The sequence below is a fragment of the Syngnathus acus genome, chromosome 12, assembly GCF_901709675.1.
Source record: "Syngnathus acus chromosome 12, fSynAcu1.2, whole genome shotgun sequence".
Taxonomy (NCBI): domain Eukaryota; kingdom Metazoa; phylum Chordata; class Actinopteri; order Syngnathiformes; family Syngnathidae; genus Syngnathus; species Syngnathus acus.
In genome coordinates, this window is record NC_051097.1 from 7,080,333 (window position 1) to 7,107,062 (window position 26,730).

A 26,730-nucleotide genomic window follows, 5' to 3' on the forward strand; every position below is an offset into this window, starting at 1 on the left:
CTCCTGTCTAAACACTTATAACTAGTCACGTCGATAAATTTGAACTCGAGTATGTTTTATAATGACGTGGTTAATACAAAATATTCGTTTTGAAGCAGATCAGATGTTGCCTGCAAACGCGCTAGAAGCTGATAGTGCTTACTAATGTCTGAGTTATGTGCTTCTCGTTGATCGCATAATAAATGCTTTTTGGGGTTATGTTTTTATTACACAAAAAAAACCTAAGCATTTTTTTCACGTGAATAAATTTCAATCTGATTTGCAGATTTGCATGTTATGTAACTTTTTTTTCCTCCAATACAAATATCATGTAAACATATTTTCCAAACTTACTTTTCCCATGATTTTCACATATACTCCTTTCATTCACATGGCACTTTATCAGTTATGTAAACATGACCATTAATCTCTCCCTTTTTTTTCTTTTTTAAACCGGTGAGCCTGTAGAGACTTATTGTATGCACTAGATGGCGCTATTACACTATACTATAAAATTGGTGTAATGTACCATATGACGTGCGTGATTCAACAGTCACCAACCCAGATAGTTTGGGTGTTGAAGCCTGTTACCCTTGAAACTTGTAAAAGTTTTCAATGCACACTTTTCCTGGTGGCAGGTTTCAACACGCATACTTTTCCTGATTAAAAGTTTTGAAACCCACAATGTACTTGGATCTGCATGTACAAAAAATATATTTGTTTTTTAAAATCTCTCAGAGAGGCTTGTCTCCCCCGGGTGAGGAGGACAGACTCCATGTTGGCAGTCAAGATGGCGGCGGAGGACGCAGACTCTTACACTTCATGTCGTCCAGAGTCTTCCAGTACTTGTAGTTCTCCGACAAGTGCTCCATGAGATCTGGCAGGCTGGCGAAGGCTGTGGAGACAACCATAAATACCTAAGTGTCGGTCGTCATGTTAATGCATCGTTTGAGGGAGCAGGGGGGGCAGTTTCGGAAAAGTCGAAGTCATAATTCCACAATCATAATGTTGCGCAAATAAATTGTGATGTTTACAAGGAAAGAAATTTGAATTTTAAGATTAAACGGTCCAATAGTACTATGAGAATAAATTGGTAATTTGACAGAAATAAAGTTAACGTGAGCCACACGGGCATTATTCTCTTATGCATCCTGAGGGTCTGCGCGACATCTCGTTGCCCTCATCGTAAAACCCCTTAGCCCTGACTTCCTCGGGTTTTCACGCCCCCAGGAGGTTTCTCTCCATCCCCTCAGCGTAGATGAGGAATCTTTCCGTGACATCAGAGCCACGCTGGACAGAAAACAAGCCAAACAAGTCATCTCTCGGGGAGAATCAAATTTGATCTGGAGTGGGAACGAGGCCACTAGCACCAGTGCTTCCCAGACATACTACACACACACACAATATTAGTCCGCTCTTATTGCATCATTCCTACCATCCCAGGCGTCAAACATGTCGGTGATGAAGTAGTCAATAAAAGAGAGCTGCGACTTGGGCACGCTGCAGGTGTTGCGGTCAAACACTGGCATGACCACGGGAAGCCCCTGCCTCTTCTCCTCATCCGTCTGTGAGAACAGAAAAAGATCACCGTGACGACGGTGCGATGTTTACAGCAGCCTAGCTCCATGACATGCACCTGTGCAAAGTACTCCTCGGAGATGCGCCCCGCCCACTCGATGCAGAGTTCCAGCGGCCTGCACGGATTGGCCACGTCGGCGCACTTGATAAGCATTCGCTTGATCAGCAACCGGTTCTCCGGAGAGTTCTTGAGGTTGGTTTGACCCTCGCGGTCGCTGTTCATGCTCTGCGCACAACACACACGATACACTTTCCCGTCATGTTGGCTTAGCAACTCAGTATTTACATACATAGATGTTCTACTCACACAGGTGTCAGTCTCATCGATGGCCGCCATGGGCTTGTTGATACTGTTGACAAACTTGTTGACGTGCTCAAAGTGTCGCGTCATCTCCGTGGCCAGCACCATGTCAATGATGGCCTGCCGCAACGTTCGGAATTGGTTCCTGTTGACGTTTGGAACAATGATGAGATTCCAAAATACGTTGGAGTAGTGAGATGTCAAGAGTGACGATGCCACTGACCGCTCTATGTTCTTGAAGATGTTACTCTTGCCGTCGCGCATGGTGAGCTGGAAGGCGAGAGCGGAGTGGTGGCTCTCCAGCACTGCCGTGTCGTTGTACAGGATAGCCAGCTCGCTGCCGGCGTTACACAAGAACGAGTTGGTTCGCCCCGGGTGGTCCACGTCGTGCACGGTGGCTGCAATCAACGCCGCCACCACATCCAGCTGATCTAGACTGCTCTGAAGAAAAGACAGCTGACATTTTGGTGATGCCACATGCTGATAATTTTTGAGCCATCCCTCAGGGCTCCATGTGCAATCCCCTTGTGTTTTCCATACAATGCAATACAGTAGGCCGGAAATGTGTCTTATACGGCTGTGAAGTTGCAATGTTATGAGAATAAAGTTAACGCTACAAGAATAATAACATAATTGGGCAAGTAAAATAAGTTACAGTCCTTTTTAGTTGTGCTTGAGGAGTCCCTCAAGGCTCTATTCTTTGTCCCTCATGGTTTTCACGCACAATTTATGGATCAATCAACATGACACTAACCTTGACTCTCTCCTTGCGTAAGAAGTAAGCAGTTGCATGCAACACATCAGCGGCGTGCGTAGAGTTATGGTAGGCGTTGGATGAGTGATAGCTGGCCTCCATCAGCTGCAGCCAGGAGCGAAGCGATGTCTCGGTACAGTCGAGGAAGTCGCACACCCCGAAACTGGTGAAGATCTTCAGGCCCAGGTAAGTCAGGGGCCTTCGAGTCACCAATTACAATTTTGGGAGTTTTTGTTAAAAACTACATAAGCCAGATGATCTAATCAAAGGCACACACTGCACAACTACCTTTTGTGCGTGGCCGCCTCCAAATCGAGGATGTTGAACTCCCAGCATTCCTCATCGTTAAGCATGTCAGCGACGGACTGAGGGACATCGCTCAGTGTAACAGGAAGTGCCAGCTGGCTTTGGCTCATGTCTGGAAGAAACCATTATCTCATCAAACCCCCTTCCAGTCATGCAATACAAAGAATAATGAGATAAAAAATATTAAAACATAAATGAAAATATGGGGAAAAAAATAAATATTACTCAAATTAAATCAGAAACAATAAACATGAACAATAATGAATAGTTATTTAATAGTAAAAATAAATAGTAATAAAATTGTTATAAAATACTGTAAAGCCATTCAAATGTACCTATTTTTAAGTGTGTGGTACATTACATTTAAAAAATGTTCATCAATTTGAGTCTGTGAATTCATAAGTGTTCCAACTGCCGGTTGAGGCTCACTTACTTTTGGTGAAAACATACTCGTTGCCAGATAGCCGTCGCAGCCCGTCCTGTGGAAGGAAATAAAACAACTGCAAAGATGAGTGTCATTTAAATTACGGGACAATGAGTAATTATTTTACTATACTGGTAACTATTACTGCTCAACGCCATTTTGCATTTGCATGATGGATGATAATGTTACAAAAAAGGAGACTTGTCAGGCACAATCAAAATGCATATCTCAAGTATTTCTAGTGTCTCTTACGTTCATGAGCCCACCGACCAGGTCGTTGGCGTGTGGGTCGTCCTCCTTGGTTGCCAGCTGAGGCGAGTAGAGCTCGGCAGTCCTCAGGATCTCGAGAACGCGCTCCAGAGCATCGGCCACCGTCAGTGGGCTATTCTCCTGGGCAGCATTGATGATGTTGATCACCTGTTCAAATGGACATACTTGGATTTCTCGAACAGAAATAATATAAAATGGTATGGTACATTCATTGTTGTCATCGAACCCATTCCTAAAACATCTTAAATAAAATAAATAAATAAAAAAGCAACCTTAGTGATGGGAGCCTCGATGGTCATGGAGTGAATCCTGGCGACGGAAGAGTGTCTCCGGTTCTGTAAACTGGCAGCTAGTGGAGGAATTTCAAAGAATTATTAACATTGTAAGAAGTAATAATAATGAAATAAAGTTTTATTCAAGCATAAAACTTTTTTACCGTCACTACTGCGGGAGCTGAGTGATCTGGTATCCATCGAGTCTTTCCTCCTGTCACGATGGAGTAGAGAGTGGCACTCTTAAAATAACAAGGTGGGAGGCGGTAAAAACAAACAAAAGAAAAATTACTAAAAATGCACTAGAATGATTACATATCTGTGCTAACATGTCAGAAATAGAAATATAACAACACATTTATAATTGCTCTGCTCTTTGAAGCAACAAGGTTTGTGCTAAATTTACTGGTAACACGGATAAAGGCGATATAAACAAAACAAATTACCTGAGTGGGAGTATTCAACACTGCACCGATCCTCCTTGTTATACTTGTGCACCTGACACCGCAAAATTAAAGAAAGAATTCATTTGGAGGTTGAGAGACACTCAATGAAATGCAAAATTACACATTCTGACAATAGAATCTTCGGACATTGTAAGCATACAATGCCATGGCTATTTTCTTTATTTGAACAACTGATGAGTTACAGGAAGAAGTTGGCACATACAAAGTAAATTGGATTGAGCTCATACAAACATACACAGTTGCCAGATTTAAAGAGCTTGTTGGGCTGTGCTGTGCAAATAAAAAATGTCTACAAAATGATCTCAACCAAGCACTTGAGATGATGGCGGCCCTTAAGCGTGAGGTAAAAGTTAAACAGAACATGCTTTAAGTCTCGAGTGCTTCCAAAAGCACAGCTAAGGAGGGGAAAAGCGCTAACGCTAGCCCCTCATTCATATAAATAGGCCTGAGGCTGGCCACCTGCCCTCGCGGGCCTTATCCCGACGCTTAGCCGTAGCTTAGCGCAGCGTGACGTGATTGGGACGGGAGCCTCGCTGAGCAAAGCGACACGGTGGATTGTTGCTACTCAACATAGGCAAAAATTTGGTTTCAGAAAAATCTCAAGTATCGTTATGTTCTTATATTTTGTGTCTTTTACGCTTTCCAGTTTTCCCAAAACACACCAAACGATATCAACTCACGCTTATTAGGTCATTTTCAGAACACCTACTTGACTGTTGTTGTCCGGGTGCGGCCTCTTGATGGCTACGAAGTGTCGGATCTTCCTGTTGGGAAAAAGTGAGAAGAAAGTTGTCATCTCTGAAACGTTCTTCGTTTGATGTCTGGACTCACCCTCCTTGGCCAACGACAGGCGTTATGTTGACATGTTGCGCCACGCTGTCACCTGATTTCTTTCTGGCGTAACAAACCCCCTGCCATTCCTGTGAGTGACAAGTCGTTCTGAAGTTCCGACCAATCTCAGCGGTGGCGGGCATTGGGTCGGACTCACCTTTCCTTTTTCGATGCAGCTGTTGATGGCATCAAAGAGGTCCGCCCTGTTTCTGTCGCTCTTCGGGAGCTCTGTCAGCTCCTTGCCGATCAGTTCGCCCTTGCAGTAGCCCATCATGCGCTCAAAGGCGGGGTTCACATACTGTCAATATTTGATAAAAACACATCCATGTCAATAGAATATGTGCCTCCTTATGGAAAAAGAGTTTTTTGTTAGTCTTTCCCTCCTACCTGTATGACGTGGTCTTCACTGGTGATCTCCACGGCTTCCTGGCACTTCTCGAGAGCCGCGAAGGCCGAGTTACAAGCCCTGTCAAAACAGGAATGGTCGCATACACATAAAAACAAATACGTGTGTATGGTTCTCCGAACAGCTCGCGAATTTGTAAACCCGACTCTGCCTCGTGTGATGTACCTGAGTTTGAAGTGACATCTCACTTCTCCGTGCTCAAGTTGAATCAGTTCGTTATAGCACGCCAACACGCTGGCGTTCTCCACAAACCTCTGCAAAGGCGCGAAGAGACGACTGCTGTCTGTGTGTTCATTGGCTTCGGGAAAAAAAAAAAAAGTCGGGAAGTACATACTCGGCTGAATCCGGCGCACAGAAGGGGAAGAACAGAGGTTTCGTCCTGGTCAGATGGCCTACAACACAACACACAAAGTCACATGGATAGTCGAATGTGCTATAAAAGGCTCAACATTGAACTGAACGGATAACAAATTATTGAATGTGGGTGGCATAAAAACCTCTTAAGCTTTGATCAGACCACTTTCAACTCGTTTCCATTTCAAGAAGCTCTGGGAATGACCAAAAATGACCCGAAAATGGACCATTCAAATTTAAATGACACATTTGTTTTTGAAACGCGTGAATTCTGCCTTAACAAATGCCAACCAAATTTCATGTTGAAAACTGACCTCAGGGGATAATTAACCAAAAAGGTCTTGAAATATACTTCCATTTAAGCCCTATTTTTAGATACTGGGAATTCTTATGTAATTTTAGATACTGAGAATTATTAGACAGTGGTGCCTTGAGATATGAGTGACCCAGAATGGTTTTCCAGATACAAGCAGATACATGTCATTGTTTTTACAAAAAAAAAAATCATGTATGAGCTTACTTTTGTGGCACAACGGCAAGAAGAACTGTGTTTTCTGAAGGCTTCGTGGCACGGATCATACTGCAAAACAATAGCAAAAGATAAATCAAGACCAGAACAAACAATGTCAGACATGCTCACAAGGTCTGAGGACACATAATGTTCTCTTCACGATTCAGCATTGGATATCTCTGCAGGATACAAGGTTCAAATTGGGTGGCAGTCAAGGACAAGTTTAGTTCTGGAAATGAATTTGGACAAAATGAATTGATCACATCCCTCACCGGCACACGACCTCGGGTTCAAAGTAGCGAGGGTGGCGTCCGTCGATGACAACGATCTCGTGATGTTTGTCCAGGAAACACTCGAGCGCAGACTCGGGCGTCCGGGCGATGTTGCACCTAAAACCGGCGCGGTCACACGCCCACCACAAGGCGTCGCTCTGGTTGTCCTCCGTGGCGAACACCAGCAAGACCTGCGCAAGGTTAGAAACACCTGATGAATAATTGTTGTAGCACCCCTTAAAATTTGCACCCTAGTTTTAACCACCCACATCCTTTCCTCCAAATTCTTGGATGTTGCTCATGAGTGACCTTGAGGTATCAAAACTTGTCTCACCTGAATGGGCTCCTGGTTCACTCTCATGGGTCCCACACATTGTTCTGAAGAAGAAACCTGCCAAGAGAGAGACAAAAACATCTGCACAGGAATTTATGGGTTTAGGTTGAGGGTCACACACACTGGAAGTGCGTAAGGGTTAAATTCAGGTACTTGCTCACCACAGAACACACATTGTTAACAACCTTGCGATGACTCTCATCACCATCTTACTGACCTTCAGGCGCGAGTGTCAGCATCAACGCCTTCATGTGACTCGCGCACACACTAACCAGAGGGGTAAACAAACTGCTTGTGCATACAAACATGCACATAATAACACTCACACACGTAGAGCCACGGGAGCATGATCAACACCCTGGAAGATTGTCAAGGTCCTGCAGCAGGGGAATGCTTCAAGTGTTGGTCTCAAATAATCAATGGTATCATTGATTACTTCTGAAGCAACAGTTGATACACACACCCCTCCACCCACCCTAACCACACACACTTGTGACAGGGTGTTACAGAGAGCTATTAAAACAAGCATGTGTTCATTTGCTCCCACGTTTTGCATCCTGGTTTATTTCTGGATTTATTCTATTCACATAGCTGACTTTTGTAAAATGTAAACCCACTGAACTGCTGTGTTTGTTTCTAGAATGTGTGTGTGTGTGTGTGGGGGGGAGTTGTAATTTGACTAACTTTTGCAAGCTTGTTGCATGAGCCTACTTTTATCATGCATCATATGAGCAAGATAAGCGTTTTAACCAAGACAGCGGTGGATGCACCTGGTTTCATCTATGCATCCTTGAATGGATGAAGGGAAATGAAAAAGAATTTGCAAACAGGCAAATCGGCAGGTTTGGGGAGTCCACTGAATTTCTATAAGGGGCAGTGCATGTGCATCCACAAGCACTGCGACTGACGGTGACGTCACGTCGATACTATAGTGCTGCTGGCCCTCTGTTCCGCGGGACATAAACACGGGCCCGCTCGCGGTTACCTTGACGCCGGCGTCGCTCGTCTGCGTCTCGGCCTCAATGAGGACGTGCGCGCCTCCTCCCGTGTCCCGACGCTGGCGGAGGTTGAAGCTCGAATGTCGGCTCTGGTAGGCGATGACAGACGGGATAGCTTCGGCCGCGTCGGTCTTGATGAAGAGGCCGTGCAGCGCGCCGCCGCCCCCCTGCGAGATGGTGGTGGTGGTCTGGTGCGGCGAGTTGGACTCGTCCGAGTCGCGGCAGTAGATGACGCCGCTTTGCGAGACGTGGATGCTAGGTGCACAGCCCATGCCGCCCCCCGCTGAGCCGAGTCCCAGTCCTCCTCCTCCTTTTCTGCTAAAGCAGCAGCCAGTATGTCATATTTGATCCGGCACGATGGCTCTGCTACGCGGCGTCTAATGAATGAATGGAGCGGCACCTGAACGCATCACACCACCCCGCTTCTTCTATAGTATGTTAAGCTCAGTCGTCGGGAGGAACTGACTTGATATGACATTAGTTATTCCCCCTCAATATCCCACCCACTCACAATATGACATAATACCCCCCCCCCTCCCTGCGCCCAATCTCTGCACATGATCAAAAGTCATAATAGTTTTTCATCATGCCTGTGGAACTGACCAAAGTTATAAAATAAAAAATAAAAAACCAGACACTGTAACTGAGGTGCCTCTGGGCAGTGTACTCAGCCCCATTTATACTGTTAGGAAATAACAACAATAATGGTAATAATAGTAAGTAGTGCCTTGAGGTACAAGTTTAATTCTTTCCATGACCCCGTTCGTACCTTCATCTTTCACAATTGAAATGAAGGAAAATGCTATGAATCTGTTCAAGCCTCCCCCTCAAAAATATGATATAGTCTATCTGTATGTGTTGCTGTACCGTTTATGTTCAAATGTAATTTACAGATTATCAGTGCCCGTCCATTTAAAAAAAAAAAAAAAAAAAGTCCAAAGGCCCACGAGCACAAAGGTTTGCCCAGCCCTGACAGTATAGTACACACAAGATGTGATTGTGTGTTCTCTTGTGGGAGGAGACACACTCCGAGGTAAAAGATGCTGAAGACGCTGTCATGGCCATCAACAGGAAGTTGCCGTTGAGCCTCTTCTGCTGGCAGTGTCGACTAGCTTAGCCCGTTATGACATAAGCCGGCCTTTGTTTCCCCAAATCTCAATTATGCACGGCTCAACTGAATCCGCCTTTTGCAAACACACACACACACACACATGCTCTGGTATGATTGTCTGTCAGTGTTTCCCGACTCAAACGGTGGAGCAACACATGTAGACTGTAGTGTTTGCTTACTTACTGCCAACTACTGGCCTGTCATGCTTATTACAGCTAATTTCTGACAGGAATTTTAAAATGAAAAGAAAAAAAACCCTACAAATACAGTTTTATTAAGACTGCTGTCAACTTACCTTGAGATTCAAGATGGCCTCTACTGGCCACTGAGATCAAGTCGTCGTCCGGGCAACCGATCATTTTTGCAATCAGGACAGCTCTGACGTCAGCCGTTATCTCATGGGCCATTTACAGCATCTTCTGGAGGAAATTCAGTTTTTATTTCTTAGAAATGACAGGCAGTGATATCGTCCGCCCTCTTGCTAGATTTAGCCCTTTAATTTCTATCGGGCCCTAAAGGCATGTGATTATTTTTGATGGAGGTTTCCAGCTTGATGGGCGAGCTCATCTCAGACACACAAACATGTTGTCCTGAATGTGCCAGTCGCCACCAGCCAGTTCAGAGTCGAGCATCTTCTCTTAGGCAGTGTCCTTAAACCTTGGCCCTGTACGAGATATTTTTTTTTTGAATTCAAAACAATTGAGTTTTCCCAAGAATTTTCCATGCATAAGCTTTTTGTAAATATCAGCGTTTTTCATACATGTTTTGGTAGCCACGGCCTCTTTAAAACCCAACAAGTCCTGCATTTTATAATCTAGTGATTGCAGCAGTCAATTTGCACAGCCGACACCTGAGCCGAGCTGCTTTACATTGCCGGCGGTCTTTCAATGGCGTCATACAGGGATGCCATGTAATCGGTTTAATCGTCATCATCCAGGTGCTGAGTGAACGTCATGAAAAAAAAAAACAGCCATCGGCTCTTTGCTATAAACAGTCGAGTGCCACTTAATGGACAGATTGCTTCCAATGAAAACACTTTTAATCTTCATTTTATGGTAACTAACTAATGCTGAAGAAGCACTATCGAGCTCATTTACGTAAAGGGAAATGCAGGCAACGGCATCCCTGCGTTTAATCCAAGTATCGACAGTATCGATGATCAATGATGATGGATACTTAAATTTCAATTTGTCTTCATTGAATTTAGCCAAATACTTCTTTTGATCTCAGGGTGTGTTTGGATGCTTAGCGTGAGCGAATGGAATCCCGATGCCCGGTGTTGACACCCTCCCCCATTCTCGCTGTCATCATCCTTGCTCTCGTCACAAGTGCGCAATCACTCGGTAATGGGACTCAGTGGGCTCGGGGCGGGTGGCAGGTGGTCCTCACAGAACTTACAAAAGGCGGCGGCGGCCACACGGAGGCTCCGGCGATGCGATGACGACAATGATGACGGAGCGCACTTTTCGGCAGCGGCTCTTCTTCTTGCTCTTGAGCTTGTGCATCCTCAAGGGAAACTGCAGGTATATCGAGGTAGGATAGTCTTAACTCTTCATCATCATCACCATCATCATCATCAAACATTCTTTCCTGTCCTCTATACGGTGTAGGATAACGACGTCCTAAAGGATGAATTCTACTCATTCTTCAACTCAGAGCTGCGCAAGGAGACAGCGCAGGAGTTACTCATGTACAGACGACCACTGCGTGAGTTTTTCCCACTTTTGATGATTTCTGACGATTGCCTGTCAATCAAGGCAAACCAAATATCAGAGGCAATATAATCTCTGATAATGTGGTTACAGTTTTTTAAAATGTTATTGAGACCTCTATAAGAGTCTTCAATTAAACAATTTTGCATGTTTTAGGAAAAAAAACATTTTGATGAACTGTCTCGATTAACTTTTGTGTTTTCGTAAACCTCAAAGACAGTTAAGAGTTTTCCGCAGCGTAGTCTTCAATAAACCAATTAGGTGTTGTTTACTTTTTACATTTGCAAAGATTATTGGTCACCACGGAAGACTCCAATAAACCGATTAGCCCCCGGGAAAGCTGTGCAAAGTGGCAGTTGAGTGGGAAGTCTGGGCTTCCCTGCTTAATCTGCTGCCCCCGCGACCCAACCCAGGATAAGCAGAAGAAAATAGATGGATGGAGGAAGCCGTTGTGTTTTTTCCAAAACAATTTCTTAGTCTTAAAGCCAACCGAACATGTTTTTGTTGACGTGTAATATCCAATAAACAAACAATTATTAATGAACTTAACGAGCATTTTTTCTTAACCATCAATTTGTGAACACTGAAATGATCCGATAGTAACAGTAAGTCATCGATTAACCTCCCACACAAATTAATTTATCCATCCATCCATTTTCTGAACCGCTTATTTATAATAAATAAAATAAAATCCGACATTTTATGAATATCAAAGACAATTTAGAGGCTTCAAAATACAAAATGTACGTGTGTGTCAGGTTGTGTGGACATGGTTGCAGTTGAGGGTCGCTTCACCTTCACGGCTGAGCATCCTCAGCTCAGCTGCGCCGTCTTCTTCATGGCTGAGCCCGACGAGGTCGTCAACATCGAGTACGACGGCGTCGACATCGACTGCCAGGCGGGAGACTTTATCACGGTAAGGTCATCGCCTCCACAGGAAATTGGATTTCAGTGCTGAGAGATGGGAAAACACAGTGAGGACTACAATAACTAAATGCTAATGCACCATTTTGTGACTGATTTAACCTTAATGGTTGAAATGTGTGGGCTATTTGTGTGGAGGCAACTAATGTAAATCTTGAACATAAAAATGCTAACATTTAAACAGCATGTAATGTTTGAAAGAACAAAAAACATGCGAAATGGTTCGAGCTAGTGTCATTGCTTTGACTCTCGTGTATGATCTTGAAGGTGTTTGACGGCTGCGTGATGAAGGGTGAGAAGTTTCCCAGCTCGCAGGACCACCCGCTGTCCCCAAGCGAACGCTATGTGGACTACTGCGATTCCGCCACTTCCACCAGGAGAAGCGTGCGCTCCTCACAGAATGTGGCAATGATCTTTTTCCGCGTGCACAACGCCGGCAGCGGCTTCACGGTCACATTCAGGAAAGTCGCCAACCCTTTCCGTAAGTAAACGAAATCCTAGAATGAAATAAAAAAATAAAAGATGTCTTTGATTTTTTTTTTCTTCAAAAATGTTTTTATATTTTCTGGAAATTAAAAGTGATAGCACACAAATTTATAAAAAGTATTCTGAGCGACCTCAATTTTATTGCACTAATAAAAAATAAAAGAATAATGCACACATTTCAAACATTGTGGCCATTTTGATTACCGCTAATATGCATGACATGAATGTGCATTTTTCTTTACAACCAGAATTAGGATGATGATTAACTTGTCTAATTTGCGTTGTTGTAGCCTGCAATGTCATCTCACAATCACCAGAGGGCGCTTTCACCCTGGTAAGCCCACAACAGCACAGCAACTGCAGCTTCTCCATCGTCTACCCAGTAGAGGTGGACATCTCTGAATTTTCCATCTTAGGACTCCGTGGCAACTTTCCGAAGGTGAGATGATACAAATTGAATGTTTTCCTCTTCCCATAAGAGGCTACGTTACCTGGCCATACATTTGCGAGTGTATTTTCTTTTCCCCCTAAAATATTGGCCCATCTCCTCAGTGGCCCACATCGGGATGTGCGAGCGACTCTGAGGACATGGTGCAGGTTCTCGGGGGAAGCGGTCTAGACACGTCTAAGATGCTGTCCCTAACAACGCTCTGCAGCTCATCGGGCAGGCCCAGTGAGTACCGCACATACATTTGTCCTATATTTCTATGATGCCCCATGGAGGTGTGGTTCAGCTCTTATTCTATTTTCTTTGCAGGCCACGTGAAGGTGGGCTGCGACAACACGGTGGTGCGCATGGTGTCCAGCGGACGCTACGTCAACAGGGTCTCCTTCAGCTACCGCCTCCTGGACAGCCAAGAGCTACAAAGGCTCAGAATCAACAACGTGGAGGATATATGCCCGACCAACTGACCTCACTTATCTGTCCAACCAAAAGACCAAACATGAATGGGAATATCAATAAAGGCAAACTGTGTTATGTAGATTTTGGTTGCCCCCACAATCCGCAATGATTGTTGATTAAAGTTGTCGCTGCTGCTTTTGTTGTGATATTCTTGCAATGGACGGGTGCTGAATTTATTGTTAGTGGTGTGATATTGATAAATAAAAATTCATTGCCATTTGTATACACATGCTTTTTTTGTAATAAAATGACATCGCATGGCCAAGCAATCATTGCTTGTTTCTTGTTGAAAGAAATTTTTTTATGGTCATTTCTGTGCATGTCTATTATAGCTATGGCGATCGGCCATGAAATATAAATAATATATATATATATATATATAAAATAATAAATAATACATACAAAAATTACATTCTAGAGTAGAAAATCTGATATATAGATTTTTCACTCTAGAATGTGATTTTTGTCATTTATTTTTTCTTCTTCTTTTATTCTCAAAAATATACACCCCCTCATAAAAATCCTGGACTGCAAGCATCACGTCGAATCCAATATTTTTCTCATCAATACTTCCACAGAAATAACAACACCCACATGTCAGTTGCAAAACTATTAAAGGACGCATTTGATTGATTGCAACCTTTTGTCTGCGCTAACCACTCCTGTGGGCATCCGCTCATCTTAATCAAAGCTAGTCATGTTGACGATGAGCATTTTAGTATAAAAGCAGCCCACGAGATTTATTTTGCCGGAAAACGTCATCACCAATCAAGTGATGATAAAGGAGAAATACAATTTTCCGCTGAGCCCAAAGTGTGTGATCTGCTGCCCGAAGCAAGAAAATGTGTCAGTTATGACGGTTCATCGCAATGGGGAGCAGGTGGTCCGTGCGTCACACTGACTGGTTGCGTTTTGAAAAGCAAAGCCATCGATCGTCGTCCCCTTGTCAAAAATGGCCGCTAGCGTGCCAGGGGTGTGAGGTTCGCACCAGCTCAAGTTGTGGAAACGCAGATGTGCTTTCACACGACATATATTTTCCACTTCATCACAAAACTGGTCATTTTTGGCCTTTATAATTTTTCAGTTGCTTTAGAGTGGACCATATTTCTTTTCAAATGTAGTTTTTTTGAAAATGTGTACAAAGACTGAAAGAATATACTGTAAATATAAAATAGTTTAATCAGCATTCTCATTTATTCAACTGTGCAATCATCACCTTTCGTGACAACAGTACAACATCGATTGTGGTTCTCAACAGTGTGGTTAAAAAAGGGAACATCTACTTGGTCATCTTTTTCTTCTGTTCCTGGAAGAAGTCGTTGCAGGCGACGGTGAGCGCTGCCACCAGTACCACAAACTCGTTGAAGTCCACCTCGTTGTCTTTGTTGGAGTCCAAGTCATTCATGATCTTCTCCACTAGCAGTGGGTCCTTCTGTGACTAGAAAAAAAGAAAAAAAAATTCTTATAACTCATCTCAACTCACTTCACAATAAGCAACTCAAGAACGACAATTAATGCTGGACTTTCCTTCAAATTGAAAGAAAAGTCATTTAAATGTCACTGCGATTTGCTTTCGTGATTTAAATGCACTCAAGGTCCGCAATCAGACATGATTGCCGCTCGTGGGGATGCGATGACATCACGGCAGCATCTATATTTAGAGGGGATGTGCAAGCACCTGAGGCTTTTGCTTCCATTCACATGGGAGATAACGAGAAAAAAAAAAACATATCTGCGATCATTGAAGCTTTTCAACGAGATTTCAATCGCAGAAAATGCAGTTTTCTATCACATGGGCTCATCAGCGGTGGGGGGTAATCTGCAATGATTGGATGACCTCCAGACATTCCACCGGTGATGGACACAAGCTTCTAAGATGGCGACAATAGCCTTGAGCATTTCAACATGCTTCTAACTGTCCAAGTCGAAATATTAGATTGACAATGCGAATAATAAACTCACGATTCTGTGTATCTCTCTGAAAGTGATCACGGGGCGATGTTTTAGGCGAGACGCATCTCATGTGAAGAGCAAAAGCCCAGTGAGGGTCAAACGCTTACCGTGAGGAAGTCATTGAGCTCGGTGTGCAGCAGCTGCTTGAGCTCGCCCTTGTTCAGCTTGTACTTGTCCCCGTCGTGGCTCGAGTAGTTGTAGAAGACGGCGATGAGTGCGTCCATGGCGCCTTCCAGCTGGCTTGGCATCTCGTCGGCCCAATCAAGCAGAAGATGACAAAGACGACGAGAGAGGAGAGGTCCTAACGGTCTGCAGAGATGTTCAGGTGTGACGGCTCACTTGTTTGTCAGGAAGTGAACCGCAAACTGGGAAGTTGGAGTAGTCGGGTGGGGGGGGGGATCCGCCCTTGGGTGTAATTAAATCCCCACGCGAGGGCATCCATGGTGACCATCTTCCTTTCCAGCCGCATGGTTGGAAAACAAAACATGTGCCCGTGTGACGCTGCCGCTCCCCAGGGGAGCGAGGTACAGGATGGAGCCTGCATGCCGACTTCTGAATCGCAGCGTTTAATCGTTACGGTGTTTCCATGCTCTCACGGGAAAGCCGGATGTGAGCGGAGTCAAACAGGTGAGTCACGGCAACTCAAGGAGTATTTGAATCCTCCTCCTCAATCAGGGTTTCCTACAGTCCGAAGTCTGTAGGAACCAGAATGGTCCAGTGGCTGGAATCACTGGACCAGAGATTCAGATGATTCGATTCACTGTTTGCTTAGCCGACTCACCAGAAACGCTTTGGATTTGGATGAAGTGATTAACTGTCGAGTCTCGGTTCGCGAAACAGTTTTAATAATTGCAAACAGTTTTTCTTGCTGCCATCAAAATTTGAACATGTTCACAATTTCTTTGCGACATGAAAAACTGTTTGCAACCTTTTAGGAACCCTGACGAAAAATACCAACATTCGTTATGCGCACAAACAAGTGGTTCTTCCATGTTTTGAACTGAAAATGAAACAATATGCATCTCTTGTCTTTGACTTGCAGCAAATTGTTTCTTTTCACCTTGTCGGTGTGTCACAATCCCGTGAGTTTCCTCGCAATGTAGCCAGGTTTATTTTAAGCCGCGGTGGGTTTCGTCCTTTCATCATTTTCCTGACCTGACTGCCACCGAACAGAATAACAGTCTGGCCCTAAAGAGGAGCCCCGCAGGACAATTTGTCTTCCACTTGCCACAACAAGTTTCCATTTGTTAACTTGACGAAAGCCTTGCAGCAGCAAGACCTTTAGGGAATGGAGGCAAGCGTCATTAAATGGTTCTTATTGCCATGTCACTTAGATAGATTAAAATTCTGGGGCAACGGATCAACAGTTCCTTCATAGGCCATTTGATGGACCGTACATCACTTCGAGACCCTCAATAGCCGACCTCAGGGCTCCCTGCAACACCCTCAACTTCAATGTCTTTGACCCCATGTATAAAATACAAAAACGTGTGTGTGTGCGTGCATCTGTGTGTGTGTGTGTGAGAGAATGTGGAGAGGGAGAGAGAGATAGAGATGACAGCCTTCAGATGAAGGCACCACTATGTTGAGCTCTACTGCCCTCTAAAGGCCTACTGGAGGCACCGCAGTGTGCTGACCACCTTGCCTCCAATTTCAAAATGTTTTTTAAGAATATATTTGTACAATGTATCCCAAAATGTAAATGTAAAAAAAAACATGTGAGCTCACCGTGCTGTTTCCTTGGCAACCCGCACTGCAGAGAAAGGATGGGGAGAAATGGAGGGAAAAGAAGTCAGACACAGGAAATGAAACACCGTCTATATGACGGCTGATTATTCATGCCAAAAACATATTCCGCAACACAACAAAAACACGCACAGTGGTCACTAACTGAGAGGAAGTGATGTCGACACTCCTTCCATTGTCTTTTCAAGTGTGGGTTCGTGAGATTTTCTTGTGGGTCTTCTCATGATATTATGTGTCAATTAAAATTCAAAATTAGCCATCAATGTTTAGAATTATTGATGATAATTTTGCGATGATAAAAATCAACAAGCTGCTTTGTTTTGGGGAGAACAAATGGAAATAGAGGAAAAAATGAGAGCGTCTGTGGGTCCCAAGTGCTGGCTGCCATCCTTGTGCCCATGAAAAGGGGTCTTTACTGAGCACCCTCTTTTAAAGCCAAGTGGGGGGGGGTGTACGTGGGAGGTTGGGCTTGAACATACATAAGAGCTTTAAACGGTCGGGCCGTCCAAGTTGGCACAGCCTCACCAGACGATTTGCCGTCGATGTTCTTTCCCGCCGAGGCGGCTTCATCTCGAATGTTGGGGGCGAGCAACGTGACTGAGGGCCCCCCCGGGTCCAATTTGGTCCTTCAGCCGGCCTGGGACTACCTCCGCCAGAACCACCACGACCTCCTGAGGAGCCCATTGTTCCCTGTGGTGCTCTCTGTCTCCACTTACTTCTTTTTGGTGGGTGTCTACACCGCGCTGGACTTACTGGCACCCGTCTGGCCCGGCCTCAACCGTTACCGGCTGCACCCGGACAGACCCGTCACCTGGCCGGGGATTGGGACAACGCTGGGAGTCACCATCTCCAACCACCTGCTCTACATCTTCCCTGCCGCTGTGGGCCAGTGGCTGTGGAGGCCGCCCACGCCTCTGCCTCACCAGGCACCCACCCTCTGGGAATTCTCCCTGGGGATCCTGGGCTGCATGATGGTCTTCGACTTCCAGTATTATCTCTGGCACCTGCTGCACCATCGCATTCCCTGGCTGTACCGCACCTTCCACGCGGTGCACCATGAGTACCGGCGCCCGTTCAGCCTGGTCACACAGTACCTGTCTGGATGGGAGCTGGTCAGTGTGGGCTTCTGGGTCACGGTGGACCCGGTTCTGCTGCGGTGTCACTGCCTCACCACGTGGGGCTTCATGGTCTTCAACGTCTACGTATCTACCGAGGATCACTGCGGCTACGACTTTCCGTGGTCCATGCACAACTTGGTACCCTTTGGCTTATGGGGGGGGCGCCCCTAAGCATGATGCCCACCACCGATGGCCCGCCACCAACTTTGCCCCTTTCTTCTCGCACTGGGACGAGCTTTTGGGTACCCACATGGTGCCGCCTACCAGCGAACACAGCTGCGACAGCGATGCAAAGGATTAACTTTTGTACACCTTCAAGATCCAGAAGGATCCCTTTCCTGTCTGCCTTTCGACTTTTTGTCCGTTGTTCGGCTCCTTCATCGCAATTCTTTGTGCTCACCTTCCAGTAGACTCAATGGAAGAAGAACGAGAAAACTACAGTCCTGTTTTGATCCTGCATTTTCCACGTTTGTTGGTTATGTGGACAGCAAATACTGTATTGTTATGCAGTGCAGTACTATCGAGTGCAAAACCCTGTGGAAAAAATATTTTTACGGCGTTACGTCTGGCACCAATTGTATTGTCATTCATTTCAGTGGGGGAAGCTGATTTGACTGTTTTGTGGTGACAAAATTAAACTGCTTACACTTTATGGCTTTCTGATAAGTGCGCCATTGTGGACCGTAATGGACTGTTTACAACTACTCCACTGCTCTGTTTTTACGATGGTGATCTCTCAGGTCTGTTTCCATAAATGGGAAAAAAAAAATCAAAATAAAACCAATAAGTGCACTTACTTGACAGCTATGTCTTTTCACTAAGGGAATCTCAGCAAGCCGGGAGGTTGTGTGTGATCTCGGCCACGCTCGCTCATTCTCTTTCCTCGCCGGCTCCCCGTTGCGCATGAATGGTGGTCTTTTAGCACTGGTCCCGGGGCTGGACGCGTGGCCCGCAATACTAATGACTCTGCGCTAAAAAGGACTTCTCAATTAAAGTGCAAGTGAGTTAAATATGTACATTGGATATAAAAAGAATACACATTCCATTTCAAACATTTTTTTTATATAATTAAAATGCGCCATAAAAATGCACCATTTTTGCATGTGACCTAAACCCATGAAAAAAACTATACTTAATGATTTCATTCAAATGTATTGCATTTTAAATTCATGCCTGATGTCAAAGTGTGTCACTAGGCCCTGTTAACAATTAACTATTTAAAGTGGCAAATCAAAGCAAGTCCTGACTAAGCCCTGCCTTCCCTATGACACTCTCCCCTTTGTGGCTCATCAGAAAGGACAGCCAGAACCGGTTTGGCGTGATTTCTGCTTTACGAGCGGCAATGTGTTGCAAGAGGTCATGTTTATTTTCGCAGCAGTGATGCAAAAAATGCCTGCCATAGCCGCCCACAATTGCAGTCAAGTATCCTTTAAAAACAAAACGGGAAGTGGAAAAATGTCAAAACGAGCAGCAGAGGAACTTCACCTCCTTATACATCGATGTATGTAAAACCTACAGTCGAAAACAGTTGCCGTTTAAAGAAGTTCGGGGACCATAGACTTCATGTTACAACACTAAACGTATGCAAGTATAACCACATCCGATTTGTGTTAAACATGCACACCGCTGAAGTATTGCAGTTTAAAAAATTGTTAGGGGGGCTGTTGTCAAGGGAAACACACAGTACAAAAAAACATATGCAAGTATAACCACATCCGATTTGTGTTAAACATGCACACCGCTGAAGTATTGCAGTTTAAAAAATTGTTAGGGGGGCTGTTGTCAAGGGAAACACACAATACAAAAAACTAAAATAAGGGTTGGCAAAACAGTCCTTTATGCAGGTACCCACAACTTGCAGAACAACCTTGAGATTTAACATGTTGCTATAAAATGTACTTTTGCCACCTCTGCTTTTTCAAATAGTAGACTGTTTTTTCTATGAAATCATACTAAAACAGCTCCTTTGTTTTTAGGTAACCTCCCAGTAAGTTCTGTTGTGGAATAGAAATATGATACCGAGAGATGACACGGCTGAGAGGTGATGTGTTCAAGCATGAATCATTAACCAGATGATCTGGTCACATAGTTGCTATAATTAAAAAAAATATCAGCCTAGGGAATAGAAGGAAATAGAAAGAATTGATTCATTTTTGAGTCCATTTTATTATAAGACACATTACGGCATCTCTGGTAATTTCCATTCCACATGCTTCAGAACTTACGATAGCACATGCTTGGTCATTTGTGTGTAATTCGTAGTTCAGGGTAGTTAAATTGCTCATGTTTGAAAGAGTCGCAAACACTTGTGGCACTAAGGTTCCACTTGCGTTTGTATAGTTGCCGTCACACGCCTCTTTGCCTCTATGGACTGTCATTGTGTGCTTGGCTTTGGTTTATGTTGTTAGTTTAAAGTTAATCATCTCCTCACTTCTTTCTTATCAGCTGCAGGGAATGTGTAGTTGAAAGACAAGACATTAAGAACACAAGAAATGTATCTTCTTCTTTTTTTAAGAGATTAATTGTAAGGTACATTTTGAATCAATGAAGGATTTCAGTACCAATATTTCCTTCATATCTAAGATATTTTCAGGAGAACCAATGCTACAGATAACTTGCTCTAACTTGGGGCATCAGTCACATATGAATAGTTAGTACATTAAGAATTTAACCCAATGCAGTTGTCTAATCTATATAAATTCCAACCACAGGGCAGGCTGTATAATTAAGTGGCAAAACACACTGTAAACTCATAAAAAAGAATCTGTAGCACCTTAGGTGGTAATTAAAACCTAAAGCTAACGAACTTGTACTTTTTAAAGCTTTTATACAACCAAAATAAATGAATTAACATCAACAATAGCAGTTTAGCTTGGCTAGCTTCGCAATTAGCAGCCAACAATGAATGGACATTACGTTAAGTGGAACACGCTAGCATAGCGGCTAACCTCCCGCGCTTATCGTTAGCATCATGCTAATCGCCAACTAGCATCCTCTTCTAATAATTTCAACATAGCAAAGCATGATAAAACATAAGAAAATAATATTCGATATTTCTAGGACTTTGAGTGGTTTTAACCAAAATCATTGGTTAAGCTAAAGCAGGTTATTATAGCAAATTAGTATTGAGGCCTAGCCTCTTAGCAAGCTTACCGGTGATCAACATGAGGGCTCATTCCATGGAGAACAGCTCCTCGAATACACTTCGTTATCCTAACAAGCAAGAAACTCATTAGATATTGGTACTAGTCGGTTAATAATTGTTTCATTTTCATTTTCAGGGAGAATACCTGCTCACCAGACTGTCTTCTTTACCGGGTATTACCGTAGTTATACGGCCACCCTGCGGCGGAATGAAGAATTACCTCTAAATGGCACATATACGTTCGATTTATGGTTATATGAATCGACATCGGGTTATGAAAGGGAAAATCGATTCAAATGTATTGATCGTTTTTAAAACCCAGTCCTACTGCTTATATGAATGAGCTGCATATTTTCGAACTTTAGAGATGCTCATTAGCGATTATTGTAATATCAATGAATTTTGCAATTGATGAATCCAATTAAAATCATTCTTTCCAAATGTCTATCAATTTATTGGGCATAATTTCAAATTGATAGTGGAGACAGTACACAATCTTAACTTATGATTCAGTTACTGGTTCAGTCTCTAACATACAAGAAATGGGGGGGGGGGCTACATTACACACAAGCTGGTCTGTTGGCTGCAGACTGCAAAGTATGAGCTGCAGGTAAGTGTTTTTTGAGATGAACAAATACATGCAATTGTCTTCTTTCCTTGGGATTCAGAAAGACCTTTTGTCTGCTTGCACAGGTTTAACGTGACTAGCAAACAAAACAGTAACAAACAACAAAAGGTAACAGGACACTTGTTAATAATCATTTACCTGAAGCAGGCTCGCTTGACCCAGGTAGCCTTTAATTACAGACCCCGAGAGTGGGAGCAGGAGGGGGGTTGGTATTTTTGTCCACAGGGGCTGACATTGATGTAGCTTACCGCTCGTTGTGCAACAATGGAACGTCATCTGCGGGTTGCTTGAGGTCACTTATCCCTGTTGAACAGTTTCTTATCTGGGAAGGACAAGACTGGGCCAGCCATGGAGAAAGCCGCATTCTGCGAATTCCAGCCTGGGAGCGTTAGTTGCAGTCGTTGAAAAGAACGGTCATCTTATTGGGTTTTACTATTTATTTACAAAACTATGCAACATTAAATGAGGTTAAAAACGTTTTGAAAGTCTGTGGGAAATTGCCAGTCTAGCTGGGCGGACGACAACCTAAAGCAGCTTAAGTCCATCTTTAGCGGGTCCCCCTGCTAGCACGAGCTGCTCTGCGTGTTCCCTGAGTCTGACACAAACGACTTGCTCCTTTTGGAGTACTTCATGGAACTGAAGGACACTCGCATGCGCTCCACCGTCCGGCTGCTGCGGCACAGCAGCGTGTTTTTGACGTGCTGGCGGAAGTCGTCGGACACAAAGTAGTAGATGAACGGGTCCAGAATGCTGTTGAGGCTAGCCAGGCACAGCGTGGTGACGTAGAAGGCGTAGCCATTGTCCGTCACGCCGTCCTTGAGCAGCGAATAGTGCAGCACCAGCATGATATTACTGGGGATGAAGCACACCAGGAAGGTGACCAGCACCACCATAATCAACAGCACCGCCCTCCGCCGGTTCTTGGCCGCCGCGCCGTCCTTCCTTCCGCGGCCCAGCGCCCGCAGAAGCAGAACGTAGGCCACCACGATAACGACACAAGGCACCAAGAACACCACCGTGCCCATCAGGACAAAGTAAAAATAAGGCAGGCGGACCGATGCGAAGGGGTCCAAGGGATTCAGGATGATGTTGACGTCGTGACAAGTGGTGATGGCGGGCTCGCGCAACTGGGCCGTGTGCTGGTAAAGGTAGAGTGGCGTGGTGGTGAGCCAGATGAAAACCCAGATGGCGATGCACACGCCCAGCGCCACCTTATTGTTCTTGCGCTGTTGGGAAAGCGGATGCGCTACTACCCAGTAGCGCTGCACACTGAGGCAGGCGATGAATAAGATGGAACAGTACATGTTCCCGTAGAAGAAGCCCACCAGGACCTTGCAGAGTACCTCGCCGTACGTCCAGTCGTTGCCGGCCAGGTGGTAGGCGATCTTGAGCGGTGTCCAGATGACAAAAAGCAGGTCGGCCAGAGCCAGGTTGGCCATGTAGATGGACGACGGGTGCTTCTTCTTGGTGCGGAACAGGAAGACCCAGATGGCCATGGCGTTGGTAGGCAGGCCCACCACGAACACCACGATGTAGATGATCGGCAGGAAGACAGTGGTGAGGCCGCTCTGTAAGGTCTCGGAGGTGGCGCGGTCAACCACCACCAGGTCCGAGGACTTTGGGTCAATGAAACCGACGAAACCGCGACCCTTTGCTGCGCAAAAAATAAAGAATACTAAGATTTGTATCACTTAAATTGGAAAAGACCATAAAGCATCAACGCTAAGCTTCTAGCATGTGCACAATCACAAACCTGTTACATAAAATAACTTATCAGCAGTTAAACTATTCAATACAAAAAAAACTTCACGTGACGCTCGATATTTAATGTTCATGTAAATAAATGCAAACGATCCGTGGCTTGTCAGCTTTTTCAACAAAAACTTTAATTTCCGTGCGTACATATTTGCAGTATTAAAATTATTATTTGCCCAGATGCCAAGGCCTGACTTGGAGTTGAGGTAAAGTGAGGTTGGAACAATGAGCTCAGTGAAAAGTTGAGTAATGTACCAATGACAATTTCTAATAGTCTAAAGTTATTCTGAAGCATTAAATATGTGGATGGTTTAAAAAAAATAATCTTGATTTCGGAAAAACTTACCTGCGCTATCCGCGGCCATAACGTGACACAAGATGGTCAAGGAAAACGCCCAAAAGTGAGCACGGTCCATCTTTTTCTTTTTTTAAGTGTCCTGTCCCCAAGCTTGATCCTCGTTATGTTCTGCTTTTGTCTGAGTATTGCTTCCGCGCCCAGATACCGCGTTCTTTAACTTTACCCTCGGCCAACTCGTCCTCCGACACTCATTTCCACCGACACTCGGTGGCCACGCCCCGAGACTACCTGGCAGATTGAGCCTGGGGGCGTTGTGACGTCATCAGCGAGTCGCCAAGCCGGTTGCTCCTTTTGATGACGTAATCACCAAACCAAAAAAAGCTGATGACAACCTACCTTACGTTTTATTTTTGATTATATTGTGTTCAAATCTGTACTGTAAAAACTGATTTGTAACTACTACTGTAGACTCACTCTGAGTTAGTTTTTTAAAGCTGCACTTTATTTCATTTCACTATGCAAAGTTTCAAAAGAAAAATAATCGTAATCACACTCAGTCATCATTTAATAAAACATAAACGTGTTCTAGAGCCCCTTCTAGAATGAAGATTCTCTGATATTAACAAGATGGCTGTTTTTACGTTCCACTCCAACTTGAATGAAAAACATGGTGTCCTCAAGGGTCCATAAGGATTAAAAGTGCGTAGAAGTGATACAACCCAAACAAAAGAAACACGACAGATTAAAAACTGAAGAAAAAGTTGCTGCAAGTGTATAAAACATCCTTACAAACATCACCATTTTTGTCATTAGAATTGAAGGTGAAGAAAATGCATGTATTAGAAATGTAAAATTAAACTGAGAAGTCTAAATACATTCTGCTTGTGAGAAAGAATATGGACACTTATGGACAAGTTTTCATTGAATATTTTGGAGAAGCCTTTGTTATGAGAGAAAGCCTTTGGTTTGTTTTGAAGTTTGGAACGTCAGAACTATGAGGCCAAACATGGTAACCAACCACGATCCTTTGGCGGCTCTATTTAAAACAATAACAACAGTAAACACAATCCGTTATATCCGGATAGAGTCGTAGCACCAGCTAGCATTGCGAGCTGCCCGTGTTTCCACCAGAGTCAGATGTGTAGTTGTTGCTCTTCTTGGAGAACTTGAGAGCGCTGAAGGACACACGCATCCTCTCCACAGTGCGCTGGCTCCGGCACAGGAAGGTGTTTTTCACGTGCTGGCGGAAGTCGTCCGAGATGAAGTAATAGACGAAGGGATCAATGCAGCTGTTGAGGCTGGCCAAGCACAACGTGGTAATGTAGAAGCCGTAGAGGTTGTCGGGGACCTCGTTTAGGAGCAGCACGTAGTGTACCAAGAGCATGATGTTGCTAGGTGCGAAGCACACCAAGAACATCACCAGCACGATGATGATCAGCACTACCGCCTTGCGCCGCTGCTTGGCCACACCGACGTCCACCGTCATGCTGGTGCGGAGCGCGCGCAGCATGAGCGCATAGGAGACGACGCACACGACCGCTGGTCCCACAAAGCCCAACGTGCCCATGGTGAGGAAGTAGCCCGCCGCCATCTTTTTCTGACTGGGCCGGGTGACGTCATGGCAGGTGAGGATGTTGAGGTTGACCACGCGCACCTCCTGGTCGTACAGGTAGAGCGGCACTGTGAGGAGCCACACAGTCACCCAGATGACCACCGAAACCACGTACGCTGTCATTTTCTCACGCCGCCGCTGGGCCATCGGGTACACCACGACCCAGTAGCGCTGCACGCTGATGCAGGCGATGAAAGCCATAGAACAGTACATGTTCCCGTAGAAGAAGCACACCAAGACCTTGCACAGCCCCTCGCCATATGTCCAGTTGTTCTCATTGAAGTGGTAGGCGATCTTCAGCGGCACCCAGATAACAAACAACAGGTCAGCCAGAGCCAGGTTGGCCATGTAGATTGACGCCGGGTGCTTCGTCTTGGTGCGGAAGAGGAACACCCAGACGGCCATGGCGTTGGTAGGCAGGCCCACCACGAACACCACGATGTAGAGGACCGGCAGGAAGACGGTGGTGAGGCTGCTGCTCAGAACCGATTTGGCTTGCGCGCCCACCCAAATCCCATCGGTGGTCTCGGTGCCGGTGAAGCCTCGCAAACTCTCTGTGGGGGAACACACAAAATAGTCTTGATTTCCTGTGAATGTCCAAACTAATGCTTTGTTGTGTGCGTGTGTGATCTATTTCAATCATCCAAATCTTTGTTTGTGAATCACTGACCCATTATTACATCATACACACATAACATTGCTTCACATTTGTGTTGCATAAAGTTCCTGGTTTCAACACCAGTGGTTGTTAACCACAACTATTTACATTTGCCGGTGACGCTTTGTGGTCATCAAACTAAAGGAAAGACAAGATTGCAGCCATCCGGTTTCATAATGAGGTATTTCTCCTCCAGGGGACTAACCGGAAGTAGGGGCGTAACAGCCAAGCGCCACTTTATGTCATGTGACCACATTAAAAATCAATTCCCCTGCAATAAAATGCTCCATACTTACACAAAAACCTACAATATTACACACTGATTAAGAACATAAAATCAACATATGGTCTTCTTCTGTGTGCCTTTTGGTCGTAAACAATACACTCACCTTCGTCACCTGAGCAGGTGTGTAGAAAATGAAGGAGAATGAAGACCAGTACACAAAATCGTTCACTCCACGCAGCCATGACGGCGTTCAGCTTGTTTTGCTCAATGCAACAAAAACAACGACGTCGTTTTGGGAGGTACCGTGGTATTGCAGGTGATGTCGACGGGCGTGGCGCCTTGCGTTTGTCTTAATGTCCGCCCTTCCAGGACCTGGTTTTCGCACCTAGGTGACGTC

General features: G+C 44.7%; 6 protein-coding genes across 8 annotated transcripts; 2 read left to right on the plus strand and 4 right to left on the minus strand.

The window, feature by feature from the left end:
* Positions 1 to 293: 293 nt before the first annotated feature.
* On the minus strand, positions 294 to 9,587 carry pde8b (phosphodiesterase 8B). 3 transcript variants are annotated; one of them, XM_037265061.1, is made up of 23 exons: positions 9,464 to 9,553; positions 8,045 to 8,372; positions 7,060 to 7,116; positions 6,726 to 6,916; positions 6,463 to 6,522; positions 5,923 to 5,980; positions 5,754 to 5,842; positions 5,570 to 5,648; positions 5,340 to 5,480; positions 5,183 to 5,271; positions 5,061 to 5,115; positions 4,331 to 4,382; positions 4,049 to 4,126; positions 3,885 to 3,961; positions 3,595 to 3,759; positions 3,352 to 3,397; positions 2,901 to 3,030; positions 2,613 to 2,811; positions 2,082 to 2,299; positions 1,865 to 2,003; positions 1,616 to 1,783; positions 1,415 to 1,544; positions 320 to 874 (listed from the first exon to the last, which is right to left on the minus strand). In XM_037265061.1, exons 2-23 carry the CDS (start codon positions 8,327 to 8,329, stop codon positions 765 to 767), a joined length of 2,616 nt encoding a protein of 871 aa, XP_037120956.1. In that variant the 5' UTR covers positions 8,330 to 8,372; positions 9,464 to 9,553; the 3' UTR covers positions 320 to 764. The 3 variants fall into 3 exon arrangements, with proteins under 3 accessions (XP_037120953.1, XP_037120956.1, XP_037120954.1); XM_037265059.1 differs by having other exon boundaries at positions 1,616 to 2,003; positions 9,464 to 9,587; XM_037265058.1 differs by lacking the exon at positions 9,464 to 9,553 and having other exon boundaries at positions 294 to 874; positions 1,616 to 2,003; positions 8,045 to 8,526.
* Positions 9,588 to 10,577: 990 nt separating this feature from the next.
* On the plus strand, positions 10,578 to 13,456 carry LOC119131024 (corticotropin-releasing factor-binding protein-like). The gene is made up of 7 exons (XM_037265091.1): positions 10,578 to 10,701; positions 10,779 to 10,875; positions 11,639 to 11,796; positions 12,072 to 12,285; positions 12,581 to 12,729; positions 12,843 to 12,963; positions 13,048 to 13,456. Exons 1-7 carry the CDS (start codon positions 10,606 to 10,608, stop codon positions 13,200 to 13,202), a joined length of 990 nt encoding a protein of 329 aa, XP_037120986.1. The 5' UTR covers positions 10,578 to 10,605; the 3' UTR covers positions 13,203 to 13,456.
* Positions 13,457 to 14,350: 894 nt separating this feature from the next.
* s100z (S100 calcium binding protein Z) lies at positions 14,351 to 18,944 on the minus strand. The gene is made up of 4 exons (XM_037265096.1): positions 18,809 to 18,944; positions 16,876 to 16,900; positions 15,255 to 15,456; positions 14,351 to 14,632 (listed from the first exon to the last, which is right to left on the minus strand). Coding segments are annotated over exons 1-4 (387 nt in total). The 5' UTR covers positions 18,810 to 18,944; the 3' UTR covers positions 14,351 to 14,473.
* On the plus strand, positions 17,368 to 18,807 carry LOC119131025 (cholesterol 25-hydroxylase-like protein 2). Its single transcript, XM_037265092.1, is given in 2 exon segments — positions 17,368 to 18,167; positions 18,169 to 18,807. Coding segments are annotated over 2 exon segments (876 nt in total). The 5' UTR covers positions 17,368 to 17,435; the 3' UTR covers positions 18,313 to 18,807.
* A 3,262-nt stretch (positions 18,945 to 22,206) lies between the features above and the next one.
* f2rl1.2 (coagulation factor II (thrombin) receptor-like 1, tandem duplicate 2) lies at positions 22,207 to 24,101 on the minus strand. Its single transcript, XM_037265080.1, has 2 exons — positions 23,886 to 24,101; positions 22,207 to 23,438 (listed from the first exon to the last, which is right to left on the minus strand). The coding sequence occupies exons 1-2, from the start codon at positions 23,953 to 23,955 to the stop codon at positions 22,348 to 22,350; spliced, it is 1,161 nt and encodes a 386-aa protein (XP_037120975.1). The 5' UTR covers positions 23,956 to 24,101; the 3' UTR covers positions 22,207 to 22,347.
* A 219-nt stretch (positions 24,102 to 24,320) lies between these two features.
* f2rl1.1 (coagulation factor II (thrombin) receptor-like 1, tandem duplicate 1) lies at positions 24,321 to 26,703 on the minus strand. The gene is made up of 2 exons (XM_037265081.1): positions 26,497 to 26,703; positions 24,321 to 26,003 (listed from the first exon to the last, which is right to left on the minus strand). Exons 1-2 carry the CDS (start codon positions 26,573 to 26,575, stop codon positions 24,937 to 24,939), a joined length of 1,146 nt encoding a protein of 381 aa, XP_037120976.1. The 5' UTR covers positions 26,576 to 26,703; the 3' UTR covers positions 24,321 to 24,936.
* Positions 26,704 to 26,730: the final 27 nt, after the last annotated feature.